A 25,704-nucleotide genomic window follows, 5' to 3' on the forward strand; every position below is an offset into this window, starting at 1 on the left:
TATATTTTATATATAAAGTGGAATACACTGAGATAACATCTTAGTAAGCTGATACAACACAAGTGTAATACAGCTGTGTAAATATATTTCAGAAATCAAGAATTAATATTAGGAGAATCACGATTCCAATTACAAACTCCTTGGTGTACAGCACATAAAGTGTGTATCCTTACCATAGGGTGGTTTTGCTTTCCTCGGTTCTGATGGTTCACTTGGTGGACCAACACCAGCCTTGTTTTCTGCAGACACACGGAACTCATAAGTATTGCCTTTGATTAGATCTCTGACAGTCAAAGTTGTGCTTGTCACAGCATCTCTTGTGACTCTCATCCATCTGGTGCTGCTTGCATCTTTTCTTTCAATGATATATCCAGTGACAGGGCTTCCACCGTCATCTCTTGGCTCCTTCCAGGTTATGGTCATGTAAGTTGAGTTGACATCGGTCACTTCTGGAGTACTTGGTGCACCTGGTACATCTGTAAAAGAAAGGAATAAATCAATCAAACTGAATCGAATAACATCTTCTATGGAATGTAAACTTATTTTTCTTGATCAATTAGGAGTATGCTGTTCTTGGTAGAAAAGCCTTTCAATGTTGGTTTCTACATAATACACAATATTTGAAACCAGTGCATACAAAATCGCACCTAATAAATTATTTGAAAATATTTGATGAAAAGTTTTGAAGGCTGTTACCACTTACCATATGGTGGTTTTGCAAGCTTAAGTCCGGATGATTCGCTTGGTTTACCAAGACCAGCTTTGTTCTCAGCCTGTACCCTGAATTCATACTCACTACCTTCTTTAAGTCTCAAGACAGTACACTGAGTATCTGTCACAGTTTGTACCTGATCCCATCTGGTACCAAACTTCTCTTTCATTGTGATGATATACCTAGTGACCGGACTACCACCGTCATCCTCTGGTGGAGTCCATGTCAAAGTCATTGATGTAGCAGTGATGTCAGAGACAGATGGTTTTCCCGGAGAACCAGGGACTTCTGCAGGGTTGTGGTGAAGATGAGCGGTGCAAGGAAAAGCAATGGAAGTGAAGATGGCAAGAAAAGAGTGAGAGGAGGGGTATGTGGTAAACTTTACTTTTGTGCAATAAGTGTTCGTATTACTTTGTTGGCATGTTGCAGGTGTACCTCAAAAATGTCAACTTATTCTGTGCAGAGCATATTTAAAGAAATGATGAATTGTGCACAAGTGATATTTTATGCTTTGTGAACATGTATATGAGAAAATTTAAGTGCACTGAGAAAGAAGGGTAGAAATAATTTGGAAGCAGTCAATTCTCTCTCTCCATAATCTTCAAGGCTCTGCAACATTTATCCTGTAAATGTAGTACTTTAACAGTCTGGCGCTACTGTAATTGTGAAAGTTGTTCAAAACCTCCACTACATTATATCACCTTATTCTGAATGACATATTAAAGAGGTGTAGCTATCAGCATGAATGCTTACCATATGGTGCTTTGAGTGTCACTGGTGCAGTGGGTTCTGATGCTTTGCTGAGACCAGCTTTATTTTCAGCGGCAACTTTGAACTGATAAACAGACCTTTCTCTGAGATCAGTCACCGTACAGGTAAGATCTGTCACTTCTTTGGAATACTGCACCCATAAGGTGCTGAATTTATCCTTACAGTAGACTACATAACCAAGAATTGGAGCGCCACCATCAGTTTTAGATGGAACCAATTTCAATGTCACAGAGTTATGAGTGACATCAAGAACCTCGGGAACTCCAGGAGCCCCTGGTACATCTGAGTAGGGCAAACAGGGTCGATATGAAAATCGATCAGTGACTAATTTATCATGAGTTGATGTTCAGTTTGGTTAGGGGTTTAGAGCAAGCCTTAAACATTCCATCAAACTATGTATTTAGTAACCTATCGTCATTTCTTTGATCACTACACCTATACTGCACAAAAAAACTTGTACATCTTCACAATGATTTTATGTTTATGTCCATCTGTAGCACTTGTGTCTTTAATTGGAATTTTATGGTTAAATTCATGCTGTTGGCTTCCAAAAGTTGACAATACTCAACTCAAAAAGTACCAAAACATTTTTGTGGATTATTTTGAGGCCATACAGATAAATAAAGAATTTTGTAGTATTTGAAAACTGATACATGCATAACACCAAATTGCAGTTGGTAATTCCTAGACAATACTGCTTACCATAAGGATCTCTAGCCTTTGAAGGAGCAGATGATTGACTTGCTGGACCAACACCAGCTTTATTTTCAGCAGAAACCCTGAACTCATACACTGTGTTTTCTTTCAACTCTCCAACAGTGCAAGTAGTTTGTGAAACCCTCGCAGTGAATGTCCATTTTTTGCTATATTGCTCTTTCATTTCTACCACGTAGGCAGTAATTGGACTGCCACCGTCAGAGAGAGGTGGTTGCCATGACAGTGTCATTGATGACTTGGTGATGTCAGACACGTCAGGTTTGCTAGGTGCATCAGGGATATCTGGGATGAAGGAAAGTGATGAAAGAACAGGAGACAGTGGAATAAAATGAGATAATTGTGCATTATGGAAGTGGAAAGCTGTGTGTTGCCGTGGAAGTGCTGATAGTGAAGAAGCCATTGATGGAAAAGATGTTATCAGCTTACCGTTTTGATACATTTTTGAATGATCTCTGATCAATCTCTGTTTGTATTATGCTGACCTTTCGTTACATTTACTTACCATATGGTGGTTTGGCAACAACTGGCTTGGATGGTTTGCTTGGTTCACTGACGCCAGCCTTGTTCTCTGCCATCACTCTGAATTCATATTCTGTGTTCTTGACCAAATCAGAAGCAACAAGGGCTGGTTCCTTCACAGGCTGTCTGTTGACTCGGATCCAACGGTCTTTGCTTGTATCACGTCTTTCTACAACATAGCCTGTCACCCTTGCTCCACCATCAGAATCAGGAGCAGTCCACTTCAGAGTGGCTTTGGTGTCAGTCACTTCAAAGACATCTGGTCTACCTGGCGCATCTGGCACAGAAATCTTCAATGTTGCAGGGAAACTTGGTTTACCAACGCCAGCTTTGTTTTCAGCAAGGACACGGAACTCATAGTCTGTTCCTTCAATTAAACCTGTCACTTGGTAAGTAGTATCTGTGACACTCACTGTGTTGTCTTTCACCCATCTTGTACTGAATTTCTCTTTTCTTTCAATGGTGTATCCAGTCACAGGTGATCCACCATCATTTGTTGGTGGAGTCCATTTCAATTTGATGGATTTCGGTTGAACTTCAACGATTTCAGGAGTGCCAGGTGCTTCTGGTACATCTAGGTGGCAAAAAAATATTGCATAGATTTTTTTTGTAAACCGAATGTAATGCATTGATACACATTATTAACAGTAATTTTCAGTTGAACGATAAAGCCTCATTTTTCTGAGGTAAATATTTTTCTTGACGATTTAAAATAAAACCTCAAACTATATATCTATATGAAAAAGGGAGGGAAAATAATTATATCTTACCATATGGAGGCTTGGCAACCTTTGTATCAGATGGTTCACTTGGTTTGCCAATTCCAGCCTTGTTCTCAGCAGAGACACGGAATGTGTATTCATTTCCTTTTTCAAGACCAGTTACAGTGAATGTTGTATCATCCACAGTGTAGTCATTGACTCTTGCCCATCTAGTGCTGAATCTTTCTTTCTTCTCAATGACATAGTTGAAGATAGCACTGCCACCGTCATCATCTGGTGGTGTCCATGTCAATTTCATAGATTTCTCTGTGGTGTCACTGATAGATGGTTTACCTGGTGCATCAGGCTTGTCTATTAATGAAAAGAAGAACATGGTAAGCAAATGAAAATTCAACTATGCAGTTTTTAAACTTGCTTTATTTTTGATCTGAGATACCTAAATGATAAATGTTTACCAAAATTTTCTTCAAAGTTGTCCTAAAATGAAGTTCATGCTTGCTCAAATTGATGTGTCAAACTGTAACTGATATCTAAGCAATATTCCTGACCTTTTGTGATATCAGACTGAATGTTATATAAGTGCATTTTCAAAGTAACAACTAATGTACATCTTACCGTAGGGTGGTTTGGCAACCCATGCTTCAGAAGGTTCACTAGGTTTGCCAACACCAGCCTTGTTCTCAGCTGCAACTCTGAATTCATATTCTGTACCCTCTGTGAGATTGCTAACTGTGTACTTTGTATCTGTTATGATATCTTTTGTAACTCTGATCCATCTACTGCTGAATTTCTCACGTCTTTCAATGACATAATTGGTTATCTTAGAGCCTCCGTCTGTATCAGGTTCTCTCCATGCCAGGTCCATTGTTGTTGAAGTGACATTGGAGATCTTGGGTCTTCCTGGTTGACCTGGTACATCTGTAATCAAAGAAGAGAAGAACTTTTGTCATGCAATTCTAGTTTTGTTGATATCAAATTTATTTCTTATACTTTCTATATTAATTTACTCATATAAGAAGATAATAGGAAGATATTTCAAAAGATAATTACCATATGGAGGTTTGGCAAGACGTTTATCACTCGGTTCACTGAATGGTCCCATGCCTGCTTTGTTCTCAGCAGCAACTCTGAACTGATATTCTGAGCGTTCAGTCAAATCAGTCACAGTAGCTGTGGTGTCCACAACACTCTCTCTGATTGCCCGAGTCCATCTTGCTCTGGTAACATCATATTTCTCAATGACATAGCCAGTGATGGGACTTCCACCATCAGATCTTGGTACTGTCCAGCTGAGTGTCATCAGAGTTGCATCAACCTTGGTAACATCTGGTTGTCCAGGTGCACTTGGTACATCTTGAAAGAAAAAGACAAGCGGTTCGAGTTAATAATCTTTTATATTTTACTCATGCCAGTTCTTTTCAAATATTTGAAAAAGAATAAGATTGTGACTATACCACAATATTAGGTGAAATAAGATTTTCAAAATAGATGTGCCACATGCAGAGGAGGAACTGGTTGGCTGAGAAAAATCTGGAGGAATCAGATGTTACAACTGATAGTGTCCTGGAGTAAGAAGGTAGCAGTGTGGACAGTTATCAAAACACACTGTACCAAACACAGATTACACCTATAAAAACTGTAAGTTGATAGCATTTAATATTCTCAAATTCAAACTAACCATATGGTGGTTTTGCTTTTCTTGTTTCACTTGGCAGACTTGGTTTGCCAGCACCTGCTTTGTTTTCAGCTAGAACACGGTATTGGTAATCATTGCCTTCTTTGAGATCAGTCACTTTGAATGATGTCTCAGATACTGCATATTTGTTGATTCTTGTCCACATGGTAGTGAATTGTTCTTTCTTCTCTACATAGTAACCAGTGACAGGAGAGCCACCATCATCTTCAGGTGATGACCAACGTAAATTCATGCTATTGGCTGTCACATCAGATATGTCTGGTTTACCAGGTGGTCCTGGCACATCTGGAATTGTAAAAATAACATTTGACAATCATTATGAGAGGTTACAAAAGAACTATTTGTGTATGATAAGTGCTGTCCAGACCAAAGAATTAACAAATCTTCACAAAAATAAACTCACATATCATACTTACCATACGGCAGTTTGGCAGTCTTCAGATCAGATGGTTCACTGAATTTGCCAACACCAGCCTTGTTCTCAGCAGCAACTCTGAACTGATAGTCTGTACCAAGGGTCAATCCAGTTACAGTGTACTCTGTACCAATGATCTTTTCATCTACATAGACCTTTGTCCAGCGAGTGCTGAATGCATCTTTCTTTTCAATGACATAGTTTGTAATTCTACTTCCACCATCAGATTCTGGTTCTGTCCATTTGATTGTCATGAATGTGGCATCCACAGATGTTACCTTTGGTTTACCAGGTGCTTCAGGCACATCTGTATTTAAAGTAAAATCAGTGATAAAGTTTTGAAACCTATTGTACTATGTCCAATTTAGGATTATGGTTAAAGAGTTAAAGATTTTGATCACTTTTATATTTATTCATTCTTGACTATGATGAGTCCATACTATTAATGTTATAAAATGAATATTGGATCTTTTTGGTAAGTCCATAAGCGACAATTCAGGTATTTGGTGCAAAGGGAGAAAAAGTCCAACTATGACAGTAGTCACTGATTAATTTTTTTTAGAATATTGACTATGTAAAGTTATACTCACCATATGGTGCTTTAGCTTTCTTGGGACCAGTGGAGTCACTTGGCTTGCCAACACCAGCTTTGTTCTCTGCACAGATTCTGAATTCATATTCATTGCCTTCTTTCAGACCTTCAACATTGTAAGTTGTGTCAGTCACACTGTATTTATTGAGTCTGGACCATCTGAATCCAAACTGTTCTTTCACTTCTATGATGTATCCAGTGACTGGTGATCCACCATCATCATCTGGCTCAGTCCAGGTCAGTTTCATGGAGGTTTCTTTGATGTCAGAGACGCTTGGTTTGCCAGGTGGACCAGGGACATCTACAATTTAAATTATAATAATCAATATTAATCATTGAGAAACACATCTTTGTATTGACTGAAATAAGCACTTGCAGTTGTAGAGACTCACATTTGTTTTATGTAACATGTTACTATCAGCTCATGATTGAGATGTTACTGCTGAATTTTTCCATCATATTTATGGTTTTGAAGAATTAAGTTTTGACAAAGTCTGACAACAACTGTTATTCTACAGTATAGGTTATTTGATAAGCTTGTCATATTATATGTAGCTTAGTTTTCCACTTACCAAATGGATGCTTTGCAATTCTTGGTTCTGATGGTTCACTTGGTTTGCCAACACCAGCCTTGTTCTCAGCAGACACTCTGAACTGATATTCAGATCCCTGCTTGAGATCAGTTACATTGAATGTTGTTTCGGTGACATCAAACCTATTTGCCTTAGTCCACATGTGAGCCATTCTTTCTTTCTTTTCAATGATATATCCCTTAATAGGAGCACCTCCATCATCCAATGGCGGAGTCCAGTTCAGTGTCATCTTAGTTGCTTCGACGTCTGAGATGATTGGTTTACCAGGCGGGCCAGGGAGACCTGCAAATGACATTGAAATAGCAATAAGTACTGATGCCATGGACTTGCACTTGGATTGGTACTCCTGAAATCTGCAATCATTATACACTAAAGTGAAAGGTTGAATAGTTTTAATTTTAGTATTTGAATGTTCTCCTAAAACCAACAGTGTAAATATGAAAAAGAAGACTTCACTTGCAGATGTAACGGCTCTAAGAGAGTTAGTGTATACATATGACTGTAATTTGAACTTTTGACCTGGTGGATTGCAGAGCCAGCAAGTTATTTGATACAAATTTTTAAACAAAGGAATACACAGTCTAAGAGTCTATGATGGTGCAAATACTATACGATCTTGTTGGAAATTTGCAGGATAAACTCACCATAGGGTGGTTTGGCAACCTTTGGATCAGATGGTTCACTGAATTTGCCAACACCAGCCTTGTTCTCAGCAGCAACTCTGTATGTGTATTCAGAACCTTCAGTCAGACCAGTCAGTGTGTATGCTGTCTCTGTGATCTTTTCATCAATGTGGACCTTTGTCCATCGAGTGCTGAACTCTTCCTTTTTCTCAATAACATAGTTGGTTATTTTGCTGCCACCATCTGAGTCTGGTTCTGTCCATTTTAAGGTCATGCTTGTTGCCTGTACTTCAGTGATCTTTGGTTTGCCAGGAGCATCAGGTACAGCTATGGAAAAGGTGACAGTGGATATTAGTAAGAATCTTCATTTTTATAAATGGAGGAATAACTACCTAGTTTCTCTATCTATACCAATGAATACAGTGAGCCATAGCATTTAATTGGATATGTTTCCACCATTCCAATTTCAAAACAGATGGATTTGTGGAGGACATCAATGTCATGCTACCACAGATTTTCAATTAAACAGCTAATACTACTCACTGTAGGGTGGTTTTGCTTTGACTGGACCTGTCGAATCACTTGGTCTACCAACTCCAGCTTTGTTTTCAGCGCAGATTCTAAATTCATAAGTAGAGCCTTCCTTCAAGTTTTCAACTGAATAAGTCAGCTCTGTCACTTCAAACTTGTTGATCTTATTCCATCGTACACTGTATTGTTCTTTCATCTCGATGACATATCCAGTGACTGGAGATCCACCGTCATCCAGTGGTTCAGTCCAGGTCAGTTTCATGGATGTTGCATTGATGTCTGACACTTGGGGTGTTCCGGGTGGGCCAGGTACATCTGGAAAAAATGCAACAGTCACCAGTCTTTAGTATTCAACGGAAGTTCTGGATGTGATATTTGTAAATGTGCCATATAAAAATACCAAGTTATATCCACAAAGTATGACAACATAACATTTACAAACATGTATACATTGTACTTGCATATCATAACAGTGAGATCAATATGTGCAGTACCTGGTACTTCAGCCATTCATATTTAAATTGTACAAAAATTACTGCTTGGTTATGACTGTCATCGTATCTGTTTTGTTCCTTATATATGATAAGTATCTTTTGACATGGAAATTCAAAGCAACGCTTATTAAATGTGGAAAGGGAAAGACAGCTCACCATATGGTGGTTTGGCAACTCTTGGTTCAGATGGTTCACTTGGTTTGCCAACACCAGCCTTGTTCTCTGCAGACACTCTGAACTGATATTCAGATCCCTGTTTCAAGTCAGTCACTGTAAATGTTGTCTCTGTGACATCAAATCTATTGGCCTTGGTCCAGGTGTGTGACATCTTCTCTTTCTTTTCAATGATATATCCTTTAATTGGAGCACCTCCATCATCCAATGGTGGAGTCCAGTTCAGTGTCATCTTGGTGGCATCAATATCAGATACCACAGGCACACCAGGCGCACCAGGTACAGCTGAAAGATACGTTATTGTACAATGTAATTCAACGGTTTAGGTCTTGTTGAATCTGAAATCTATTGGAGCTGACATCATTGTATAGATGGTACTGAGCAATACACCTTGCTGAAGGTAACACTGTTGCCAAGATATGTGAAATGGGTGGAGAACAAGATTTCAGGTGGTCAATGCAACAATTCTTGAGCATCAACATTGGACATTTAAAATTGAAATTAAAGTTAAAATGCAAGCTGTGAGTCACCAGCTATTCCTATATTTTTGACATTTGTCAAAATACATGATTTTAACCCAACGCCAGATGGGTTGATTGACAAGTTTTTTCAATAAAATGTCTTACTGTATGGTGGCTTGGCTCTAGTTGGTTCTGATGGTTCACTGAACTTGCCAACACCAGCCTTGTTCTCAGCAGCCACTCTGAATTCATAATCTGATCCTTCAGTGAGTCCAGTGATGGTGAATGTTGTGTCCAGGATCTTTTCATCAACATAGACCTTGGCCCATCTGGTGCCGTATTGATCCTTCCTTTCAATGACATAGTTGGTAATTTTACTTCCGCCATCAGATACTGGTTCTATCCATTTGATGGTCATGGAGGTAGCTTGTACATCTGTCACTTTGGGTTTGCCAGGTGCTTCTGGTACATCTATAGATAACAGATGAACAATTAAGTACATTTTCAAGATACCTTGAAGCAAGTGAAAAATTTGATTCCAATATTGATATGATTCACAATGTACATGCTTGACATGTTTAAATATTCAGTGATATCAAGAAAATAAAGTATGAGAATTTCAAAACGGAAGAAAAACAGAGCAAAATGCAGAACATTTCTCAAATGCAAATGTCTGTTATCAAGGAAAAATTCAACAAATTCCAGGGTAGACAAAAATACTCAGTGGGTAATATATCACAGGGACATCACTGAATAACTTTTACTGTGACTCTCATAAAGATTCTTCTCGACATTATGGTTGATATTTATTTTCTGAAAAAGTAGCTTTGGCACCAAAACATTTACAGTGATGAATTGCTAATTACCATATGGTGGTTTGGCAGTGTGTTGACCAGTGCTATCACTGGGTTCACCCACTCCAGCCTTGTTCTCAGCACAGACTCTGAACTCATAGATGGATCCTTCCTTCAAGTCAGTGACTTTGTAACTCAGATCTTGGGTACTCAGTTTATTGACCTTTGACCATTTGTATCCAAATTGTTCCTTGACCTCAACATAGTAACCAGTGATTGGTGATCCACCATCATCCAGTGGTGCTGTCCAGGTCAGTTTCATGGATGTAGCGTTGATGTCTGACACTTTAGGAGTTCCAGGTTTACCAGGTACATCTTGAAAGTAGAAAAGTGCAAATTAATTACTTATTCACAATAAACACTCCCACTATTTTGCAGCTCAATCTCTCTCATAGTGTTCTGTGAGACACAATAGATAATAATAGTTTATACAAAATGTAGACACCAAAAGAAGAGATGCACGTAATGCGAAAAAGGCTTTCAAACAAAGTTATCCCATTGTAGAAATAATTTTTTTAGAATTACATTCCTGCTGGTAATAATGTACACATGCAACATAAATGCAGTTACGTACACATGTAACACAGAGATGTAATAAGAATTACATCATAGCAGTATATGGATTGCAAGAATTAGTTGAAACATGAAAAAAATGTGTTACACTCATGATGAAGCATGGTTTGAGATGGAGCAAAATTCTTTGTTTGATGTTTCACAACAGAAATTCAATTTATGCTTTAATAGCAATGAACCTCCTAAGTGAGGGGTATACAGTGAGTTTTTAACCAGTGCAAGATATATATACACTGGTATTTTTTTGGTACTTAACATACCAAAGCTTCACAGGCAATTTATCCAATGCACTTACCATATGGTAGTTTGGCAATCTTCGGTTCAGATGGTTCACTTGGTTTGCCAACACCAGCCTTGTTCTCAGCAGACACTCTGAACTGATATTCAGATCCCTGTTTCAAGTCTGTTACTGTAAATGTTGTCTCTGTGACATCAAATCTATTGGCCTTGGACCAGAGAGTGGAGAACTTCTCTTTCTTTTCAATGATGTAACCCTTGACTGGAGCACCTCCATCATCCAATGGTGGAGTCCAGTTTAGTGTCATCTTGGTGGCATCAATATCAGAGATGATTGGTTTACCAGGGGCATCAGGGACACCTATAGAAAAGTTACAAAATCCATAATTCGAGTCAGTTCTGGGATTTGTGTAGCATCTCATAGAGACATGTTTCCTAAAATGTGTATCATCAATTTAGGTCTGTTTTTCAACCATACAATTTTTCTTATACACAAGATTTCTATTTTATTGATACTTACCATATGGTGGTTTGGCTGCCTTGGGTTCTGATGGTTCACTGAATTTGCCAACACCAGCCTTGTTCTCCGCCGCAACTCTGAATTGGTACACTGAGTCTTCTGTGAGACCGGTGACTGTATAGCTTGTCTCCGTCAACTTGTATTCCATGTAGACTTTGCTCCATCTGGAGCTGAAGGAATCCTTTTGTTCAATAATGTAGTTTGTGATAGGACTTCCACCATCTGAGCCTGGCTCTGTCCATTTCAGAGTGATACTATTGGCTGTTGATTCTGTTGCCTTTGGTTTTCCAGGTGCATCGGGCACATCTGTTAATAAAATATAATTTTAATTCCACAGGTTGCATGGGAGATATTTAACCAGAGACAACAGTAATGTGGTAGGTAAGTATAGTAGATTTGATTTGCACTATTTTCTCTGGTTTTATTTTAATCATAGTGCACTACAATAACATATCATAAAACGCTTTCCTCCCATCCCATATGCTAATTTCAAATATGCTAATATTTAGGTTATGCAAATACTTGTCCATTCCAAAAGGTACCAGTTTGATGGATGTGTTTCTGTATGAAGTACATTGACAGTTCACATTGGATATCATTGCTATCCTTGACGTACCATATGGTGGCTTGGCTTTCTGTGGTCCAGTGGATTCACTTGGTTTACCAACACCAGCTTTGTTTTCAGCACAGACTCTGAATTCATAGATGTCACCCTCAGTGAGTCCATCAACAGTGAAAGTTGTGTCAGCAATGCTTGCTCTGTTCACTCGTGACCATCTTGAACTGAATTTCTCCTTTCTTTCAATGACATATCCAGTGACTGGTGACCCACCATCATCCAGTGGTTCAGTCCAGGTCAGTTTCATGGATGTTGCTTTAATGTCAGAAACTTTGGGAGTTCCAGGTGGGCCTGGTACATCTGGACATAGCACAGAAAAGAGTAAAATCAGTGAGATACTATTTCTGCAGTTTATTGATCTGGTAAGTCAAGTTAAGTTGATCTTTGATTTTTGGTATTCTCTGTGGTATTCTATCACCTGCACTGTCTTATCATACAGTGAGTTTAAGATTGCAATCCCTTTCAGAAATCAAACTTTTTTCTTTTCTGTGACAATCAATCTACTTAATTATTGGTGTCAACATCTTTAGGACATTGCTATATAATGTATTAGTAATTCTTTTCCTATCAAAGCATCATATCATGTTTCAATGCCATAATGTTTGTGAGGAAAATCTGAGAGTTTGTTCCTTCATTACATGTATGAAGTAGATATAGCTTACCATATGGAGGCTTGGCCACTGTAGGATCAGTAGGTTCACTGAACTGTCCAAGGCCAGCTTTGTTTTCAGCAGCCACTCTGAATTGATATTCATTGCCTTCTCTCAAATCACTGACTGTGAAAGTGGTGTCTGTGACGGCATATCTGTTAGCCTTCTCCCATCGGCTTGAAAATTTATCTTTCTTTTCAATGGTGTATCCAGTGATGGGAGATCCTCCATCAGTTAATGGGACGGTCCAGTTGAGAGTCATTTTTGTTGTATCGACATTGGATATCACAGGTTTGCCAGGTGGTCCAGGAGGATCTGAAACAAACAAAGGCAGCACATGTATTGTCAACTAAAGCTAATGTAACATTTACATTTTTATCAACTTCACACACAGTATAACATCATCAATTTTAAGTTCCATTCTAACAGGTTGACTGCCACCCTTTGGATCTTAATTAAGTCGCATTTTTCAAATTAAAAGCACATTTACATTGAACAAGCGACCTAGCGGCCGATATAGCTCCGCTGTGTTTATGTAGAGAATAACTATTTTTGACACATGTTGATGAAGAAGGAGGAAATCTTTGATAGCTCAATGCAGTGGCCAGAAAAAAGTGGCTAAAATAAGCTGCAAAAATACACAATTGAAGATTTCATCATACTTTGAATATATCACATCGGATCATCCCTAGGAACATGTCAACCAAAGCTATCTGATGAGTAGTGTTTTGAGAATAAAATTTTCTGACCAAAATGGCAACAATTGCCCCCCCAAAATAAAAATTGCAGATTTCATCATAATTTCAAAAGATCAAATTGAGTTCATCTATAGAAACCTGTATACCAAATTTCAAAGCTGTTAGACCAGTACTTTTTGAGAAACACATATTTTGACCAAAAATGGGAAAAATTGCCACAAAATTCAAAATTGCAGATTTCATCATTATTTCAATAAATATCATGTAGTTCATCTATGGAAACCTGTATACCAAATTTCAAAGCTATCAGATGAGCAGTTGTTGAAATACACATTTTTTGACCTAAAATTGCAAAAATTGCCCCAAAAATACAAAATTACAGATTTCAGGAGAAATTAAATATATATTACTTAGCTCATCTGTAGGAACCTGTATACCAAATTTCAAAGCTATCAGACCAGTACTTTTTGAGAAACACGTTTTTTGACCAAAATAGCAAAAATTGCCCCAAAATTACAAAATCGCAGATTTCATCATAATTTCTACAAATATCATTAAGGTGATCTGTAGGAACCTGTATACTAAATTGCAAAGCTATCAGATGAGTACTTTTGGAATACACATTTTTTGACCAAAAATGGCAAAAATTGCCCCAAAAATACAAAATTGCAGATTTCATCATAATTTCAATACATATCATTTAGTTCATGTGTAGGAACCTCTATACCAAATTTCAAAGCTATCAGATGAGTAGTTTTGGCAATACACATTTTTTGACCAAAATGGCAAAAATTGCCCAAAAATACAAAATTACAGATTTCATCAGAAATTCAATATATTACTAAGTGCATCTATAGAAACCTGTATACCAAATTTCAAAACTATCAGACCAGTACTTTTTGAGAAATACATTTTTTGACCAAAAATGGCAAAAATTGCCTTAAAAATGCAAATTTGCATATTTCTTCACAATTTGAACAAATCTTAAATAGATCATCCCTAGGGACATATGTACCAAATTTCAAAGCTATCTGACCGGTAGTTTTGAAGAAGAAGATTTTTAAAGATTTTTTTACCAAAATGACAAAAATTGCCTTAAAAATACAAATATGCAAATTTCACCACGATTTGAAGAAATCTGACTGAAGTCACCATAAGTAAACTGCATATTAAATTTCAAAGCAATCGGACAAGCGGTTTGAGAAAAGAAGATTTTTTTACCAAAACACCAAAAAATGCCCCAAAAATACAAATATGCAAATTTCACCACGATTTGAACAAACTTAAGTGAGGTCACCCCAAGTGAACCGCATATAAAATTTCAAAGCAATTGGACTTGCGGTTTCAGAGGAGAAGGCAATTGTTGACGGACGACGACGACGACGACGACGACGGACGACGGACGACGGACGACGACGGACGACGACGGAAAATCAACCTATTTGATAAGCTCCGCGTCGCTGACAGCGGAGCTAACAAAGCACAGAAAACAATCGTTTCTAATAATGATGATACAAAATGCAAAAACACAAGTTTCTGCAAGGTGGTCCGGGGAGGATCTAAAACACAAACAGAAACGCTTGGGCTGTAAGTGGCTGATCACATAAAACTGGTCTTACCAAATGGTGGTTTAGCAACCCTTGGATCAGATGGTTCACTGTATTCTCCAAGTCCAGCTTTGTTCTCTGCAGCAACTCTGAAGTTGTACTCTGATCCCTGGGTCAAGTCAGTCACTGTGTGGGAAGTATCATGGATTCTTTGGTCCATCTTGGTGACCTTTTGCCATCTTGTGCTGCTAGTCTCCTTCTTATCAATCACATACCCTGTCACTCTGCTGCCACCATCATCTTCTGGTGGTGTCCATGTGACATTCATTGATGTTGCCATTGCCTCAGTTACAGATGGCTTGCCTGGTGGACCAGGAACATCTGAACAAGGAAGGAAATACTTGCCATTAGAGAAAGATTTTTAAGAAAAGAAACCAAGGTCATAATACAATGTCCATACCAGATGGAAACATGCTACAAGCATTACCAGCATTTTGTGAACCATGCTCTATTCCTAAGGAGATTTTCATAACATACTGTGATCTCATATTAAGAAAACATTGCATGACACAGTGTACAATTTCAAAGTTCTCTGTAATAAAATGTAAAAAAAATGATTCCATATGATTAACTTAACTTTGTGTGTGCCATGATGTGTATTTAAGCAGGCTTTGATAAAGTGCAGCATAGACAATAATCATAACATATTTCATCTTTGAGCCATGCCAAGAACAATCTTGTGGAGTGAAGCAATTTACATTTCCAATTACAGTGAATGGTATACAGTGTTATATCTACTTAAGTGTGATTCCTGTAAGAGATATCTTTGAGCAAGCAGCAGTGCAAAGTAGCAATTTCATATGATGCATCATGATGCACAGCATTACATCTGTTGAGAAAAAGTAAAAATTATTTTCACTACTAATGGCAAACACATTTTGTACAAAGAGTGCAGAGCGGCTATGTCTTTGTCTGTCATTCATGCAATATCATGCATGACTTGTGGTCTGACTAACCATATGGTGGTTTAGCCATGATTGGTTTTGATGGTTCACTGAACTTTCCAACTCCTGCTTTGTTTTCAGCGGCCACTCTGAATGTGTACTCATTTCTCTCTTTCAATCCCTGGACAGTAAACTCTGTTGTTGAGACCCTAAATTTATTAGCTTTTTCCCATCTGGTGCCGAATTGATCTTTCTTTTCAATGACATATCCGGTCACTGGGCTTCCGCCGTCATTCTCAGGGGGAGTCCAGGTCAACGTGATTGACGTTGATGTTGTTTCTGTCGCAGTTGGTTGTCCAGGTGCATCAGGAACATCTGACGTAAATTGATGAAGTAATGAAATGAAAAAAAAGGAAGAAAGGAAGGAAAATGATATACACAGTACTACATTCTGTGTAATAGAGTGATTTAAATCATGCAGACTTTTGGTCTTCAGAGAATATTGTGTCTTCTCTATCATGCAGCTACTATTGCTCCAATGCAGTAGATGATCTGGTTGTTACAATCTCTCTTCACTGATCCATGACAACATCTCTCTCAAATTAGATCCAAAAATCCAATCTTCATCTGTTTCCTGTCTGTTTGCATATCGCTGTTTACATGCACACATGCACTGCCTCCTGCATAGCTTACCATATGGATGTTTACACTTGACAGGGCTTGTGGAAGGACTTGCAGGACCAACACCTGCTTTGTTCTCAGCAGACACCCTGAATTCATACTCAGAGCCTTCGAAGAGCTCTTTAACAGTGAAAGTCAGTCCTGAGACTGTCTCTCTGTTGGCTCTGGTCCATCTAGAGCTGGTCTTCTCTTTCCTTTCGATGATATAACCCAAGATCTTGCTGCCTCCATCAGAGACAGGAGGTTGCCATTTCAGTGAAACGGTAGTGGCTGTGATTTCAGTAACCTCTGGTGTATCCGGTGCGCCCGGAACATCTTTGTCAGGAAGGATGGAGGGAAATCAGTGATGAGGTACAGGATTTCAAGTGATAGAATGGTATCAGGCAACAATCTGTCATGATTACCAGAAGTCTGCATGCACAACAGTTAGCATGGAGACCACTTTACTAACTACTGTTTCCTAATCTTTGTCCCTGTCTTATCAAACTTCCATGAAGAAAGGATACTGAGGTTCTGATCAAAAAACTCTTATTGAAGTACTTGAATGAACGACTGTCTTGTAAAATGTAGTTACCAAAGTGAGAGGGCTGATGATGTACCCTCACAAAGGGACAGCAAATATAGTTTTGAAGATCAAATTACCAGGAAAGAGTGTCAAATGTGGTAACATGCAATGGAATTCATGCTGGGGTAACTCTCTGGTTTGCCTACCATAGGGTTCTTTGGCAATGACTGGTGTAGTTGGTTCACTTGGTTGGCCAACACCAGCCTTATTCTCTGCTGACACACGGAACTGGTACTGGTTACCCTCTCTCAAGTCCGAGACACGCATGGTCAAGTCAACTGCTTTTCCGATAGAAATCCATCTGGCGCTGTATTGTTCTTTGCGTTCAACCACATATCCAGTGACTTTGCTACCACCATCAAATTCTGGTGGTTCCCAAGTCAGTGTTAGTGACTTGCTTGTGATTTCACTAACTTCTGGTGAACTGGGGGTCCGGGAACATCTTTTTGTAGAAGGAATTTAAGAAGTGAGGAGTAATGCAACACATTATTGTGGTGACTATGACAGAAATAGTGAAACAAATTAAACCCTTGAGTTGTCATATTTTGACTGTCTTTCATACCTGAAAGAATAGATGTATTGTTAAGGAATGTAAAATTCTTTTCACAAACAACACTTACCATATGGTGGTTTTGCCACAACTGCCTTTGATGGTTGACTTGGTTTACCAACACCAACTTTGTTCTCTGCACTGACACGGAATTCATATTCTGTATCTTTGATCAGGTCAGTCACTGTGAATGTGGTATCTTTAACAGTGGTCCTGGTTGCCCTGGTCCATCTGTCCTTGTTGGTTTCACGTTTCTCAATGATGTAGCCAGTGATTCTAGCACCACCATCAGAGTCAGGCGGAGTCCAGGTTAATGTAGCTTGAGTATCTGTGACATCACTCACATCTGGTCTTCCAGGTGCATCTGGAGGGCTGATCTTCAGTGCAACTACATCGCTTGGGGCTCCAACACCTGCTTTGTTCTCAGCAAGAACATGGAATTCATAGTCGTTTCCTTCAACCAGATCAGTCACCAGGAAAGATGTTTCCGTACTCTTCCCAATGGATGTCCACCTTGAGCTGAATTTCTCCTTCTTCTCAATGACATATCCAGTGACAGGCGCACCTCCATCATCTTCTGGTGGTGTGTATGTCAGAGTTAGACTTGTTGGTTTGGGTTCTGTGATCTTTGGAGATCCAGGAGGACCTGGTGGATCTGGTAGAGAATTATAAGAGGGTGTTACTTGAAATACTAGCATGCAGAGAAATCATGACCAGGAGCATGCCTTAGAATCTTGAAAATAGTGTTCATGTAGCATGCATTGTCAGAAACCTGCACTTTTTCACAACTTACCATATGGTGCCTTAGCAAGGGTAGGATCAGATGGAGGACTGAATTTACCAACTCCAGCTTTGTTCTGAGCAGCAACCCGGAACTCATACTCTGATCCCTTGACAAGACCAGTTACTTTGAAAGTTGTGTCAGGCACACTGATATCAGTTGCCTTGCTCCATCTGCTTGCCAGTTTCTCTTTCTTCTCAATGACATAGTTAAAGATTTCACTGCCACCATCATCCTCCGGTGAGAACCATGTTAATTTCATAGATGTTTCATGTACATCAGACACCTTTGGTTTACTAGGTGCATCTGGAGGATCTGTGGCAGACAACGTAGCAATAGAGTCAAGTCCTATCCACTATTGTTTGCATAACACTTACCATGCAAATTTAGGCATGCTGTTAGGACACGAGTTACCAATTTTTTTCTGAAAAACTTACCGTTAGAGCTTCACTATGGCATGCAAGGTTTGCATCTCAAAATCGTGACATTTTGAATTTTTCTTATGGCAAAATCCGAAAAGTGCTATGAGATTTTGATTTGGAAAGATAAACCAAACATTATGTTCATGGAAGTACCCGAATTGTGGTCTTTACTGAAAAGTAGTTCTGACAGCTAATGCAATACTTTTATCAAATGTGACTAAAACTATTAGATAAGTTGCTTCATGCAAATATCCCAGTCGTCAGACAGAATCTTACCGTACGGAGGTTTGGCAACTTGAGGTAGACTAGGTTCACTGAATTTCCCAAGACCAGCCTTGTTCTCAGCAGCAACTCTGAATTCATATTCTGTGCCCTCAATCAGATCTCTGACTCTCAATTTGGTTTCAAAGACAAGTTCGGTATTGACCTTGACCCATCGAGAACTAAGCCTTTCCTTCCTTTCAATGACATATCCCATGATGGGACTTCCACCATCATTGTCTGGTTCTAGCCATTTCACTGTCATTGCTGTGCTGTCCACATCATTGACAGTTGGTCTCTCTGGTGCATCAGGGACATCTGGTAGAAAATCAGTGCCCAATGCCATTACAATGATGGACCTATATTGAAATCACTTACCACATGCAGTAAACCAGACCATGCAGCATTCATGCTCTGTTACATAACTTGCCCTTACAATTTCTTACCTCTCACATACAAGTGATACATGCAAGTTATTATTCTAACTGTATATTTTCAATCTGAAATAGGAAATTTTGTCCAGCGGAAACTACATGGGTCTTATTCTTACTTCTTTGCCATGCATTCTGGATTTATGTTGATGTCACCACATTAGACAGTAATCACTTATAAAGTCATGTTATTCTAAATCTCAATACATTTTTCATTTTACAAAAAACAAACAACTTGATTAGCTATGTTAAATGCAAGACTTTAATGGAACAGTGTTACCATAGTAGTAGTTGGTTGGTAAGAAAACTTTTGAAGTTTACACATCTGAAAAATATTGGGATATAATATTACTCTAACTTGATGTGATTTTTTACAGGAACAGAAACTAAATTCAATGAAATATCTTACCATATGGTGGTTTAGCAACCTTTGACTGAGATGGTTCACTTGGTTTGCCAACACCAGCCTTGTTCTCAGCAGACACTCTGAACTGATATTCAGATCCCTGTTTCAAGTCTGTTACTGTGTATTGTGTTTCCGAAATTGTCTCTCTGGTGACTCTGGACCATCTAGAGCTGAATTTGTCTTTGCTTTCAATGACATAGTTGGTGATTGGTGCGCCACCATCACTGTCTGGTGGAGTCCATGTCAGTGTCATCTTAGTACTATCCACAGAGGTTATGTCAGGTCTTCCCGGAATGCCTGGCACATCTAAAAAAACAACCAATAATGTTCTGTTACTCTAGCGGGTTTTCACATTCACCAAAGTCCATCATAAGGAATTACAAATTTATACAACAAACACAGGAAAAAATGGTAAATTGTAATATTTCCCCTCCTTGGCAATTAGTGGGAAGTATTCTTGGCTAAGCATATCAAGTAAGAAATGTCTGTCTCAATAAAATACAATTCTCACTGCTATTTCCGTATCTCATATTAGTGTCAAAAATATATGGCTTCCATTGATAACAAAAGTGGGTATTATCATACCATATGGTGGTTTGGCAACTCTTGGACCGGTAGATTCACTAGGTTTGCCAACACCAGCCTTGTTCTCGGCTGCCACTCTGAATTCATATTCATTTCCTTCCTTCAAGTTGGTTACAGTGTAATTGGTTTCTTTGATGGCATATGTAGTCACTCTTGACCACATTGTGGAGAATTTCTCTTTTTTCTCAATGATGTATCCAGTGATTGGACTGCCACCATCATCCTCTGGTTCAGTCCAGGTCAAGTTCATTGTTGTTGCTGTCACTTCAGTAAATTCTGGTTTACCAGGTGGGCCAGGCACATCTGCAAAGGAGATATGCAAAGCATTCATATCATATCTATTTTGACTAAATTGAAATAAGGTATAAAATGTTCATGGACATTGTATTTTTTGCATATTTCTCAAAAATACTTCTGTTCATTCAGCTTTGACGGAATTCATATTCATTGTTCATATTGATTCATTCATAAACATCATAATGACATTCATGTATCATATTCATTTGTATTCATCATTCATTTATCCTATTCATTCACATTCATTATTCATGATATAGATTGTGCCTTGTTATCATATTTTTCACCAAGAATATTGCTGTGATGGTTAAAATGTCTTTACGGAACTAACCATAAGGTGGCTTGGCTTTCCTTGGTTGAGATGGTTCACTGAATTTGCCAACACCAGCCTTGTTTTGAGCGGCAACTCTGAATTCATATTCAGTTCCTTCAAGGAGATCAGAGACTCTGTATGTAAGGTCAGTGATAGTGTCTTTAGTGGCCCTTGTCCATCTTGTACCAAATGTGTCCTTCTTCTCGATGACATAGTTTGTGATCTTACTTCCACCATCATTGATTGGTTCAGTCCAGGTCAGCGTCATAGCTGTTGCTGTGATGTCTGAGATGACAGGTGTACCAGGTGCATCTGGTACATCTGGGAGGCAAAATGTAAAATGTCATGACCCTACCACTTTACTATGCAAAATATTCAAGCTAATGGCAGATACATTAGCAATATTACACTTGATCAAAAAGTAAGTGATCTACATCCACAAACTGAATTTCCAGATTCCTAGTTACATCCAAGACAGAGTTTATACAATATGATGTACAAATTATTCCCTAGAAGACCATTAACATTGATTTTCCGTAGTTTTGAAACCAAGGAAATGAACATACCATATGGTGGTTTGGCAACAACAGGTTTTGTTGGTTCACTGGATGGTCCAACACCAGCTTTGTTCTCAGCTGAGATACGGAACTGGTACTCATTGCCTTGCATCAAGTCAGTTACAGTGTAGGTAGTATTGACAACCTTCTCTTTGTTTGCCTTGGTCCATCTCTGTCTGCTGACATCACACTTTTCAATGATGTAGCCAGTTATTGGTGATCCACCATCAGATTCTGGTGGTGTCCACGTCAGAGTAACTTCAGTGCTGTCAACTTTGCTGATTTCAGGAGTTTGAGGCGCTCCTGGTACATCTATAAAAAGTAAAAACATTGTTTGTTTATATTCTATTGAGATTTCTAAAAGTGTTTTGCAAATGTTATGGCCTATTCAATGCTGCATTGATGTGTACTGTTACCATGAACTGTATAAGCATTTATTTTCCATCACCGAAAATATCTAGAATGTGATAGTGAATGTATATGAAGTGGTTTCAGTTTCATCATCAATAGAATTTTTCATTTTTGAAACAGAATACAAGTCTCATGAGACTTCAAAAACAACACTTACCATAAGGTGGTTTGGCAACCTTTGGATCTGATGGTTCACTGAATTTGCCAACACCAGCCTTGTTCTCAGCAGCAACTCTGAATTCGTATTCATTTCCTTCCTTGAGATCATCAACCTTGAAAGTGCGTTCTGTGACAGCAAACCTATTGGCTTTGGTCCATCTGGTTGAAAATTTGTCCTTCTTCTCAATGACATATCCAGTGATTGGCGAGCCACCATCATTGTCAGGTGGTGTCCAGCTGAGCTGCATCGATTTACTTGTGACATCTGAAACATCTGGTTTCCCAGGTGCATCTGGCACATCTGTGAAGAACAGCATTCAAATGTTAACATATTATCATTGGGTCGTTAGCTATTACTGATGATCTTCTTATTTGTAAATCTATGCAATTACGGAGTGTTTGCATGCAAAAAGCAACATAATATGTCCTAAATATTTAATCTTAGGGCAAAATGTCTTACAAATGTTGGTTCTTTTGGAAAGTGAGAATGCAGTTATAAATTATCAACATTTTAATCTTCATTAAGTACGTCCTTTCTTACCGTAAGGTGGTTTGGCAACCTTTGGTTCTGATGGTTCACTGAATTTGCCAACACCAGCCTTGTTCTCAGCAGCAACTCTGTATGTATATTCAGAACCTTCTGTGAGTCCTGTGACTTTGTATGTCAGATCATAGACATTTTCCTTGTTGACCCTGCTCCATCTGCTCGAAAACTCCTCTTTCTTCTCGATTACATAACCCGTGATTTTGCTTCCGCCATCAGATAATGGTTCAGTCCATGTGAGGACCATTGTTGTGGCAGTAATGTCACTCACTTTTGGCTTACCAGGGGCTTCTGGAACATCTGAAAAAGGAGACAAGAAAATATATGATATCTTAATGAGAACATTCAGTGTAGTCATAGTTGATAACATCACGCTTGACTGATGTAGTAGAAAACATTCAAGTCTCCAGAGAGGAACAGTCACAGTCACACCTCCATAACTCACCATATGGTGGTTTGGCAACTCTTGGTTTGGATGGCTCACTGAATTTGCCAACACCAGCCTTGTTTTCAGCAGCCACTCTGAATTCATATTCATTGCCCTGCTTCAGGTTATCTACAGTGTATGTGGTTTCTGTCACTCTGAATTTATTTGCTTTGGTCCAGCGAGTTGAGAAGTTGTCCTTCATCTCAATGACGTAGCCAGTGATTGGAGAACCACCATCGCTTTCTGGAGGAGTCCATGTCAGTTTCATGGTAGTGGCTGTGACATCTGTGATGTCTGGTGTGCTGGGTGCATCAGGAACGTCTAGTTGTTGGAGGGAGGAGTTGGAAAAATGGAAATGAAGAGACATGATTGATGAAGAATGAAAGGGACGATGGCATGCAACATGCAAAGATGTTCATCATATTGATGGAGGCAATAGAAGACAAAAGAAATCAGAGATAGTTTCTTTCAGAGAAAACAGCATCAGGACAGATTACTGGAGGCTGACCAATCTCTTAGGATGCAACACATCCATAGGGAAGTATAACTAAACCTGAGACTAGAAGATCGCAATGTAGAGACTTCCAGATTCCTGTCTTACCATAAGGTGGCTTGCACTTAATGGGTGGTGTGCTTTGACTAGGTGGACCAAGACCAGCCTTGTTCTCTGCACTGACTCTAAACTCATATTCAGTGCCTTCGAAGAGACCTTTGACAGTACAGGTAAGCTCTGCTACCCTCTCTCTAGTGGCTCTGACCCACTGAGAGCTTGACTTGTCTTTTCTTTCAATGATGTATCCAAGGATTTTGCTACCACCATCTGACAACGGTGGTGTCCATTTCAAGGAGACAGTGGTTTCAGATACACTGGTGACTTCTGGTACACCAGGTGCTCCGGGGACATCTTGGGAAAATACAGCAAGTGGAGATGATGATGAAAATGTATGGACTGGAAATGCCATATGGGGGGTGTTAGAAGAAATCCAAGGGTTATGAGATGAACACCATGCATTGTGAAGAGAATATCATCTACTGATATTAGGGGTGAGATTGAGAAAAACGCTAAGTATTGCACCCAATGTTGCATTATTATAGGTGTACTGTGTAGTGCTCATCACACATCAACCGCAGAAGTATTTGTGTGCAGTGGCTAGGGGTGATAAGTTGGCCATCAGGAAATAAAGAACGTCCAATGCTCTGGTTCTCACCAAAGATACATGAAATCCTGCAAATCATGCAAGTATATTTTCTTTCTTTTTCAGATGGCCATATTCATATAATGTGTAGACTGTCTCACATAGCATTATTCAGAGTGTGTTATATTTGCGTTGTAACTTATTCTGTTAACTTTCCGCCATAGTTACTCCACACCAAGCGAGAGTTCCACTTTGAAGTTAGAAAAAGTTTGTTCACTCCAAGCCATCTCCTTACCATATGGCTCTTTAGCTGTAATAGGAGATGTTGGATAACTAGGTTTACCAACACCAGCCTTATTCTCAGCGGCCACTCTGAATTCATATGAATTTCCTTCTTTTAAGTTGTTGGCCTTAAGTGTGAGATCCTTTGTCTTGCCAGCAGTAACCCATCGTGAGCTGTATTGATCTTTGCGTTCTACAACATAGCCAGTCACTTCACTTCCACCATCATACTTAGGTGGTTGCCATGTCAGGACAATTGATTTTCCAGTTACATCACCAACTTCTGGTGTGCTTGGAGGACCAGGTACATCTTTGAAATGGAGCAGGTACAATGTTCATTTTAACAGACCCAGTCACATTGAAAGGAAGGTAATGTAATTCCATCCACGAAGAAATTTAATAAATTTCATATTAGATCATGTGAAAACTTTGTCCATAGGTCCCTTACGTAGAAAGGCAACTATAAAATATGGTGGTTTCAACAGCTGGTTTCAAACAATTCCTACCATCAATCAGATTGAAAATACAAAAAACCTTGCCTCTACTTCACCTCTATCAATTTCCTATCATAGAATTTGACTATAACTGAAAGTCATATACTTACCATATGGTAACTTGGCAGTCACTGGTTTTGATGGTTGACTGGGATTGCCCACACCAACTTTGTTCTCTGCACTGACACGGAATTCATATTCTGTATCCTTGATCAGGTCAGTCACTGTAAATGTGGTATCTTTAACAGTGGTCCTGGTTGCCTTGGTCCATCTGTCCTTGTTGGTTTCACGTTTCTCAATGATGTAGCCAGTGATTCTAGCACCACCATCAGAGTCAGGCGGAGTCCAGGTTAATGTAGCTTGAGTATCTGTGACATCACTCACATCTGGTCTTCCAGGTGCATCTGGAGGGCTGATCTTCAGTGCAACTACATCACTTGGGGCTCCAACACCTGCTTTGTTCTCAGCCAGAACACGGAATTCATAGTCATTTCCTTCAACCAAGTCAGTCACTAAGAATGATGTTTCTGTGCAGGTACCAACTTTGGTGAATCTGGCACTGAATTTCTCCTTCTTCTCAATGACATAACCAGTCACTGGAGCACCTCCATCATCTTCTGGTGGTGTCCAATTCAGTGTCAGAGATGTAGGCTTGGTATCCTTGATTGAAGGTACACCTGGTGGACCAGGAACATCTAGGAAATAAATACAAATCTGCAATCAGGCTTTTTTTAGGAGAT

General features: G+C 39.0%; 1 protein-coding gene across 1 annotated transcript in view; it reads right to left on the bottom strand.

Annotated features, from left to right (window-relative positions):
* The window catches only part of LOC139143731 (titin-like), a 184,781-nt gene that overhangs the window by 101,847 nt on the left and 57,230 nt on the right, over positions 1-25,704 (bottom strand). Inside the window, exons 53-87 of the mRNA XM_070714267.1 lie at positions 25,075-25,659; positions 24,484-24,780; positions 23,654-23,956; positions 23,071-23,373; positions 22,623-22,925; positions 22,080-22,382; positions 21,521-21,823; positions 20,973-21,275; positions 20,345-20,647; positions 19,763-20,065; positions 18,938-19,240; positions 18,252-18,554; positions 17,529-18,113; positions 14,791-15,099; positions 12,486-12,788; positions 11,821-12,123; positions 11,205-11,510; positions 10,743-11,045; positions 9,887-10,189; positions 9,186-9,491; positions 8,542-8,844; positions 7,904-8,206; positions 7,382-7,687; positions 6,717-7,019; positions 6,143-6,445; positions 5,554-5,859; positions 5,120-5,422; positions 4,492-4,794; positions 4,057-4,359; positions 3,490-3,792; positions 2,703-3,293; positions 2,186-2,482; positions 1,466-1,765; positions 704-1,000; positions 174-476 (exon numbers count right to left, since the gene is read on the bottom strand). Of these exons, the coding sequence (XP_070570368.1) occupies positions 174-476; positions 704-1,000; positions 1,466-1,765; positions 2,186-2,482; positions 2,703-3,293; positions 3,490-3,792; positions 4,057-4,359; positions 4,492-4,794; positions 5,120-5,422; positions 5,554-5,859; positions 6,143-6,445; positions 6,717-7,019; positions 7,382-7,687; positions 7,904-8,206; positions 8,542-8,844; positions 9,186-9,491; positions 9,887-10,189; positions 10,743-11,045; positions 11,205-11,510; positions 11,821-12,123; positions 12,486-12,788; positions 14,791-15,099; positions 17,529-18,113; positions 18,252-18,554; positions 18,938-19,240; positions 19,763-20,065; positions 20,345-20,647; positions 20,973-21,275; positions 21,521-21,823; positions 22,080-22,382; positions 22,623-22,925; positions 23,071-23,373; positions 23,654-23,956; positions 24,484-24,780; positions 25,075-25,659 (11,454 nt within the window). The remainder of the gene's footprint in view (positions 1-173; positions 477-703; positions 1,001-1,465; positions 1,766-2,185; positions 2,483-2,702; positions 3,294-3,489; positions 3,793-4,056; positions 4,360-4,491; positions 4,795-5,119; positions 5,423-5,553; positions 5,860-6,142; positions 6,446-6,716; positions 7,020-7,381; positions 7,688-7,903; positions 8,207-8,541; positions 8,845-9,185; positions 9,492-9,886; positions 10,190-10,742; positions 11,046-11,204; positions 11,511-11,820; positions 12,124-12,485; positions 12,789-14,790; positions 15,100-17,528; positions 18,114-18,251; positions 18,555-18,937; positions 19,241-19,762; positions 20,066-20,344; positions 20,648-20,972; positions 21,276-21,520; positions 21,824-22,079; positions 22,383-22,622; positions 22,926-23,070; positions 23,374-23,653; positions 23,957-24,483; positions 24,781-25,074; positions 25,660-25,704) is intronic.

Source organism: Ptychodera flava, chromosome 11, assembly GCF_041260155.1.
Source record: "Ptychodera flava strain L36383 chromosome 11, AS_Pfla_20210202, whole genome shotgun sequence".
NCBI classification, from domain to species: Eukaryota; Metazoa; Hemichordata; class Enteropneusta; family Ptychoderidae; genus Ptychodera; species Ptychodera flava.